The sequence below is a fragment of the Psammomys obesus genome, unplaced genomic scaffold (genome assembly GCF_907164565.1).
Source record: "Psammomys obesus unplaced genomic scaffold, mPsaObe1.curated_primary_1811, whole genome shotgun sequence".
In the NCBI taxonomy this organism is placed as follows: Eukaryota; Metazoa; Chordata; class Mammalia; order Rodentia; family Muridae; genus Psammomys; species Psammomys obesus.
In genome coordinates this window covers 7,700,034-7,708,003 of record NW_026586383.1, presented here as the reverse complement: position 1 = coordinate 7,708,003, position 7,970 = coordinate 7,700,034, and the positions used below count along the sequence as shown (strand labels likewise).

Here is a 7,970-nt window from a genome sequence, read left to right as displayed (position 1 = left end):
CGCCCCTGCGGTGCTTAAGGGACCCGGAACTCGTAGGCGCTCAAACGGCCGCGGGGCTTCCCAGGTGCCTACGTGGGTCTAGGAACTGGTTGCCTAAAGTAAACCCAGGAAAAGAACTAAATGACTAAGGGCCAGGGGCGGATGGTGGGAAGCTGGGATTCCGCCCGCCGAGCGCAATCTTACAGCCCCAGGGCAAACACTCCCTCTCTACCCCACCCCCACCCCCCCCCAGCCAACACCCATTGTCCACACTTCTTAGTGGGGCAAGGAAGTAGATCCCATTCAGCTTTGCAGTGGGGTGGGGGAAAGAAACAGAAGCAGCCCCTGCCCAACACTCAGATCACAGTATCTAGTTAAAAGTTTCTAGAGCCTTCTCTAAAGGGGCAAGCAAGGTGTGTGTGGAAAGAGCAGAGAGGCTCATGCTGTTCACTCTGGAAAAGGCCAGAAGGAAACAACAGATAAGTAAAATCCACAGTACAGAAGACAAAGCTATACCCGTTCCCTTATTGAACCACATTTATTAAAAATGACGTACAACTGTACATAAAAATCCAGGATCTCTAAAAAGCCTATAGGAACTGTGGCGTCAGACTGCAGTTTTTTCACATTTACTGAAGGGGAAAGTAGGGATGAGCAAGGAAAGAGGATTAAGCAGGGCTTGGTCCTTAAGCGTGGCTGAAGTGAGTTCAGAGGCGGCTAAGTACTTAAGTGGACAGAATATCCCCAAGACGAGAAGCCTTCCTCTTAACCCTGCGGTTGTGTTTCTGCAAATTCTTTACAAAGCCAAAGCACCACCTTTACATTGTTTTATCTGATGCCAGGCAGCTGAATTTGTACGATGTATTCCAGGTTATTCTACGGTGTCTAAACACACAACTGTACACCTAAATTCTCCCTTTCTTTCCAATCAGTCTGGTTTCTACAGGTCATCCCAGCAACTCTGGGCCATTCCTATAACAAATGATATATTTGTTAAGACTAGCTAAGACTAGCTAGCCACCTTCACATAAGGTTTTTGTTTTTATTTTTTTTCCTGACTCTCAGGCCCAGCCTCTTTTGCTGCTGGCGGAAGATACCTATGAAGAGCCAGCCCTTGCAAGTCAAGACCCAACTCTTCTCTTCCTGAAGCAAAAGTACCTTAACCTTAGGCTGCCGTCTGCCTAAAGAGTTACAAGTAGAAATGAGAGCCAAAGGTTTTTGTCTTGTTTTTTTTTGTTTTTTTTTTTTTCTTTCTTAAACTCGGTTGATGATAGCACCGGCCATTTGATCTTCATGCCCTGCTTTTTCTGAATGTTTCTTGTTTCCCATGAATAAATCCAGCACCTTGAACAACCTTGGAACCTTAAACACTCCTGGGTCCTCTGTTCGCTAGGTTTCCTTTAGTGCGTTACCTGCTTCAGTGCAAAGCTTTGGCACCTTCTCTCAGAGAATTGCACAAAACACGGTACACCAAAGGTGGAAGGCAAAAGTCTTTTTGGTAACCTAGGCAAAGAAAACAACAAAACACCACCAGGCCCATCTGGAAAAAGTTGGAGGTTAAAATAACTCCTTAGGGAGTTGTGTAAAAAGCATAATAGGCCCCCATGCCTTTTGAGGTGTCTTTACTGTACTCCTCGGCGGTAATGTCCTCACACTTTATGGGGGGTGAATTCCCATTGCTGGAGGGGCTCGGAGACAGGCGCTTTCTCTTGCAGGCACTGCCGTACACTCCGGCATCACTGGAGTCTAAAGACTTGATGGAGGGGGGGGTCTCTATCCAGGAGGAGCTGATTTCTTCTTTCACTTTTTCCTTGGCCAGCTGATCTTCGGGGAACACAGGGGGGCTCATTCTGGATGGCCATGGCAGTCCAGCTGCCATCTTCCTCTGATAGGCGCCTCGGCCTCCCCACCCTGCCATTGCAGGGAAGGTTGGGTCAGGGTAATAGCCCAGGGCATGGGATGTCTGGAGGGGCAAGGACTTAATACCATATGGGAGCAAGGTACTGGAAGAGTATTCAGACTCATAGGAACCGATGTCCAGCTTGTTGGTCACAGGTTGCTGGACGGGTGTGACAAGCCACCGCTGGGGAGGGTTGGTCACCTCTTCGCTCTGTTGGGGTGAAAGGAGGCCGTTGGTCTGTGGCACGGTTCTCTCACCATTATAATATCGGGCTTGAGGTAAGGTGTTGACAAAGGGCTCCGGGAAGAAGTTTTGAACGCCGTACCGACCTCCAGGGACAATTTGATGGGATCTAGGAGAATCCGTGGGAGATGGAGTTAACCTGTCATTTTCTGAAGCGGTGTACATGCTACAATACAAAGAGAGACACTTAAACAAAACAACCCTCATGTTATCCCCAAACAAACTGTCTCCCAGAAACTAGAGCCTTGTCAGGCCGGTTGTCTGAGCCGAGCAGGCTGCTGGGCTGCACAGGAGAGTAGAGTGGATTGCCCACTCCTCAGGAGTTTCATCCCAGGGGTCACATCCCAGGGGTCAGCTATTTGTTGTGGGAAAATCAGGATCTGTGGAGATAGACCTTGTCAGCAGGGACACAGGCCTGGGTTCCTTTCCTAGCTCTACATAAACCAGGCATGGTGGCAAAGGCCTGTAATCCCAGCACTGGGAAGGTGACAGCAGGAGGTCAGAAGTTAAAGGTCATTGGCGCTACACAGCCAGTTTGATTTGAGGCCAGCCTATCTCAAAAGAAATAAATACCGAAAATCTACTTCTCATGTGCTCAACATCTTCGGAGTAGGAGCAGCGCTCCTTCCTCATCAGTGTGGTGGACTGAACACCAGGGAGGCAACTCAACAGCCTAACTGCATCTCAAGAAGCAGGGCCCTGCTACTCAGTGTTGTGAAAACACACGCTGTCAGGCTTTTCCTCTCACAATGAAACAGGAGGGGGAAATCTGATGGCGATCTTTTGAACAGTTGGGTCAGGAGCTGGAGGTCCGGAACTGCTTATGCAAAGGCGGAGGTTTTTGGAAGTACACACCTCAAGGCTGACAACTACCCCTAACTCCAAGGAACCTGACATCTCTGGCCTGCTGGCACTCACATACCCACACAGAGCACACATACCCACACAAAGACACAAACACACATAATTAAAAACAAGAATAACACTTTTTTTCCTTTTTTTTTTTTTTTTTTTTTTTTTTGGTTTTTCGAAACAGGATTTCTCTGTGTGGCCTTGGCTGTCCTGGAACTCATTCTCTAGATCAGGCTGGCCTAGAACTCACAGAAATCTGCCTGCCTCTGCCTCCCTGTGTGCTGGGTTCAAAGGTGTTCGCCGCCACCACCACCCAGCTAAAACTTTTATTAAAAAAAAAAGAAAAGGTTGGACCTCGAGGTAGTGGCGTGCCCCTTTAATCCCAACACTTGAGGAGGCAGAGGCTGGTGGATCTCTGAGTTCAAGGCCAGCCTGGTCTACAGAAAAAGTTCCAGGACAGCAAGAGCTACATGGAGAAATGCTGACTCGAAAAACCAAAAAAAAAAAGAAGGAAGGAAGGAGGAAATGCTGGATCAATTGGAAAAAGAATGGACATAAATAATGTAGGTTCTAAAAAAATTCAAATCTCCGTTTAAAATGTAGAAAAGGGAATTTAATGTTTAAACCTTGAACATTCTTTAGAATAAAAACAAAACCTGTTTAAAAAAAATTTAAAGCAAGAGTGCTCAAGGCCGATATATGCAAAAACATGTCTGGGGATATAGCTCAAACGTAGAGTGCTTGCCTTGCATGTATAAGGCCCTGAGTTCAATCCCAGGTGTGTGTGTGTGCCAGCAAAAATGAACAGAAAAATAGGAACCAAAAAAAAAAAAAAAAAATCCCAAATATAAAATGTCATACTAAATATGTCCTCAGAGAAATGGTGATTCATTTCCTGTTCAAAGGTGACCGTGACCCAGCAAACAGGGTTGAAGATGAGACTCAATCGACAGATGAGAGTCTAGCACTCACAAAGCCTGGGCACGGCAGTCCATGCCTGTGGACAAGGTGCTAGGGAGATGGAGGCAGGAAGATGGTGAGTTCAAGGTCATCTCAACTCCACTGCAAGTTGCAGGCAGCCTGGGAGATGAGGGTCTGTCTTTCACAGAGAGATGACACGTGAGTGTGAAAGAGAGCAGTACTCACGAGTCATAGTTGTCCCGGAAGCCTTTGGCAAAGGGGTTGTGGTCGATCTTCAGCTGAGTGATCTAGACAGGGGGAAGAATAGTCAGTGAGAGCTCTGTCTTGCTAGACCCGGCCTGAGAGCCTCTGCCGCTGCCGAGACACTCACGTCGGTGTTTTGGTAGGCAGTCACTGCAATGAACTGTGTCTCCGAGAACGTGAAGGTCTGGGTCTTGGAAGGCTCATTCAAGTCCTCCACGCCATCCTCTGTCACTTCCACGATGTGCAGCCGGGGCTGGTATTTGTGCAAAGACTGCAACACTATCATCTGGAAATGGGACAGAAAAGGCCCCAAAAGTAGATTTCAACAAATTGTGTGTTTTGAGATGAGACTTCCGCTTGCTCCCTACCAACAACAGCCCTCCCTTTTGTTCCATTTTTAAGATGTTTGAAACTCCAAGTCCTAACGCTGACCCTGGAGTAGCAGAGCACCCTTGTTACTGCAGATCCCGAGACTGCCACCCCATACAGAAGATCCGGCCTGCACTACATATACAAGACCTACTCCCAAGCCAAACAAAGCAAAAACCGGAATGTGTGTGTATTTGTAAACACCCCTTCCTTTTCGGCCCCCGAAGTCCCTCCCAAGTTTTGATATTTCTATGTCTAGTAGCAAGAAAGTACAAACAACAAAGGTAAAATGCATAAATAGAAAATTTTAAGGTGAGCGGAGTCACAACTGCAAATATTAATTAAGCACAGTGACAAAAGTTTGGGCTCTCCAGGAACTCACCCCAAGACACCCACCCTTCCGGTCTCGATACCTGTGTGTTGTTGTTGTTTGCGCCTTTGTTATTGGTGAGTTTTAACTTCCCGAAGGAAATCTCCTGCCTCATCCAGTGGGAGCCAGTGTTAGGAGATTCTGGGTGGACATACATTTTGTTGCCTGAGAAGAAAGGAAAGGAGAGGTAAGCTTTTAACACGGACAGGGCGCTTTGGTGACTGGCTGGGGAGGATGTCCCTTAGCTAGGCTCAGAGCTGCAGCAGCAGCCTGGGGGTGGGGAGGGGGGCGGGGGGAACACAGCCGGCTGGCAGAAATCAGTGGATCGCTGCGGGACTCCAGTTACCCGCTCCAGGGTGCTTCCAGCCTTCCTTAATCAAGGCTCTGCTATCACCAGCCTCTCCAAACTCGAAAACAGAGGCAGAGGAGATGGCTCTCGGCTGTTAATTTGAGGCCTTCTAAAACTGGAAGGGAAGTGCCTCAGTGAATGCTTTGCTTTTATAGGTTAAGTTAAAGGTGGCCTGGGTTTTCTCAGGAGAATACTAAAACGCCAGGAACGTTTGCCAGGAACTTTTCGCCAAACCCAGAACCTCATTAGACGATTCATTTCTCAAACACAGCCTGGTAGGGTCAAGGTGAAGGTTTGATATGTAATGGGAAACAGGAAAAATGACAGAACAAATTTCTCCCGGTCAGCAGAAGGCAACTAACTCCTTAAGCTAAGGCCTTCAGGCCCCAGCTGGGGCTGAGGTCCTCGATTTGAACGCGGCCGGGCCAGCACTAAAGCTCCGAATGCTTGCCGGCACCGGTGTCGGGTCTCCTCACCCTGCATATTATTGTCCGCTTTGCCGCAGGTCACCCACTTGCCCCCCTGGAAGCGCCAGTGGTTAGGGTCGGCCAGAACCACTTCCACGAACACGTTGTAGTGGGCCGTGGGATTGAGTCCGTTTATGTTGAAGCTCAAGAAAGGAAACATGCGCCTGTGCAAAAGACAGAACCAGAGGAAATGATTTAAGTAGGGACCCTAGGGATACGCCCTGGTCCCCTTGGACACGCTAGAAAACTCTGCAATAAGCAACAACAAAACCAACAACAACAACAAAAAAAACCAAACAAACAAACAAACAAACAAAAAAACACCCGAAATGGGTAATTGGGCCCGAAACTACGAAAATGGCTTAAAAATTGACAATTTTGGAACGGTCTCCAAATTAGTATTTTCCCTAATTCACGTGCTCCCGAGACTTCCATCCACTCAAACTCTGATCTTTCAGATGCCTATTAATTTTCTTCCTGGAATGTCGAAAATTATTTTTAAAGGCACAGATCTCTCTCTCTCTCTCTCTCTCTCTCTCTCTCTCCCTCTCTCTCTCTCTCTCTCACAGTCTTTTTTGGGTTCCTGTCTCCCAGTACCCACTCCTCGCTTCCTCCACAAGTAGCTGTCGGCAATTCGATGGTATGCGGGAACTTTCTGGTCCCTTCCCCGCAAGCACCCCTCACCCCCGGCCAATCATCTGGTCCCAGCAACTGTCCACCCACCCACCAGCTCAAACCTGACTTCGCTCGGCTCTTTTCACAGAAGCGCCCCACCAAGGAGCTTCGAACGACCGAGTTTCAAGCACTTGTGCTCAGGCCGCATCCAGCTCCAACCCCATCCTCGCCGCCCGCCAAGCGCAGACCCAGGAGCCAGCGGGTCAGGCAGCTCCGCTCTCAGGGGTCCATTCCCCAAATCCCAACTCGGCATCCTCCTCGTCGTCAGTCCCGGTAAGGGTGACTGGAGGGGAGAGTCACTTGGGCCCGGAGCCCAAGCCACAGGTGTGCGCTGAGCTGCGACGTCCCCTTTCCCGGCGCGCGTTAGGACACCCCGAGCAGAGCGCACAGTGAGCGGGCACGACTCCCTCGCCCCGGCGCCCTGGCCCCCTCCACGCCGCGCTCACCTGCCCTGTTTGGTGATGATCATCTCGGTTTGGTGCCGGTGGAATTTAAGCCACAGGGGCCGGTTGCACAGGTAGACGTGGGCGCGGAAGCCGGAGCCCGGCACTGCCAGGCCCCCGAGTCCTCCGCAGGAGCCGGCCGCCGCGGTCCCGGCGTATGGCCCGTAGAGCGGGGAGCCCTGGCCGTAGGGGTAGGAGCCCGGGCCGCCGGCCCCGCCGCCGCCGCCGCCCCCGGCGCCGCTGCCCGAGCCCGCGGCGGGGCCGAACTGAGCCCTCGCGGGCGGGCACACGGTGGCGGGGAATCCACCGGGGGGCAGCATGGAGCCGTAGGGGTAGCGCGCGCCGTTGGACGCGGGGTACACGGATCCGTGGGCCGCTCCGGCCGCCGCCGGGTACTGGAAGAGCGAGCAGGGCGCGGCGAGCTCGGCGCCCTGCGGGCCCGGCGACGGCAGGTAATAGCGCTCGGAGCTCAGGCTGTCCATGGAGTAGCGCGCGGCGGCCGCGGCGGGGGCGGCGGGGGGCAGCTCGTCCTCCGCGCACGGCGAGCCCTTGCGGCCGTCCGGGGGCCCGGGCTTGGCCACGGCCGAGGCGCTGCCGTAGGTGTCGCCGGCGTCCGCGTCGCTGAGCATGGCCGCGGGGGCGCCCGCGCCGGCGCCTGCGGGGTCCGCGCTCCCCGCCTGGCACGGGAGACTGCCCGGAAACTTCTTGGGCGCTTTGTCTAAGTCCAGCCTCTGGGGCGAGGGGGCAGCGCCGGGGAGGAGGCTGACGCTCCCGCCACCTCCCCCTCCTCCGCCTCCTCCTCCTCCGCGAGCACTCTCCAGCGAGTAGAAGTGCGCGCCCGGCAGGTTCACCGAGCTCACCAGGAGCTGCTCTCCTAACTGCATGCTTCTGCCAATCGCAGACGGCAGCCGGCTGCCTCCTCGCCTCCCGCGGCCTGGTTATAAAGGCCGGCTGGGGGAGCCAGCGCCCTCTTCCGAGGGAAAGGTAACGTCCCTTCCTCCCTCGCCCGGGCTACCCACCTGCGGACCTGCAGAGGCGGCCTCGGCTCGACCCCCGAATCCAGCGTCCTTTCCGCAAGGGAACGAACCCGGGACTGTAGGTGGGAGATGAAAACTGAGCAAGCAGCCTTTTCTTCCTTCCTTGTCTAGCCTCTTGGGAC

General features: G+C 52.5%; 1 protein-coding gene across 2 annotated transcripts; it reads right to left on the bottom strand.

Moving 5' to 3' along the window:
- Positions 1 to 550: 550 nt before the first annotated feature.
- On the bottom strand, positions 551 to 7,695 carry Eomes (eomesodermin). 2 transcript variants are annotated; one of them, XM_055601714.1, is made up of 6 exons: positions 6,815 to 7,695; positions 5,703 to 5,857; positions 4,921 to 5,042; positions 4,266 to 4,424; positions 4,121 to 4,182; positions 551 to 2,288 (listed from the first exon to the last, which is right to left on the bottom strand). In XM_055601714.1, the coding sequence occupies exons 1-6, from the start codon at positions 7,693 to 7,695 to the stop codon at positions 1,550 to 1,552; spliced, it is 2,118 nt and encodes a 705-aa protein (XP_055457689.1). In that variant the 3' UTR covers positions 551 to 1,549. The 2 variants fall into 2 exon arrangements, with proteins under 2 accessions (XP_055457689.1, XP_055457690.1); XM_055601715.1 differs by having other exon boundaries at positions 551 to 2,231.
- Positions 7,696 to 7,970: the final 275 nt, after the last annotated feature.

Excerpts from the sequence above, each read along its gene's own strand:
- Eomes (XM_055601714.1), bottom strand. The coding sequence starts at position 7,695 with ATGCAGTTAGGAGAGCAGCTCCTGGTGAGCTCGGTGAACCTGCCGGGC. Across the intron at positions 5,043-5,702 it reads AGCGGACAATAATATGCAGG|GCAACAAAATGTATGTCCAC; the intron begins GTGAGGAGACCC and ends CTTTCTTCTCAG. Across the intron at positions 4,425-4,920 it reads CAAACAACAACAACACACAG|ATGATAGTGTTGCAGTCTTT; the intron begins GTATCGAGACCG and ends TCCCATTTCCAG.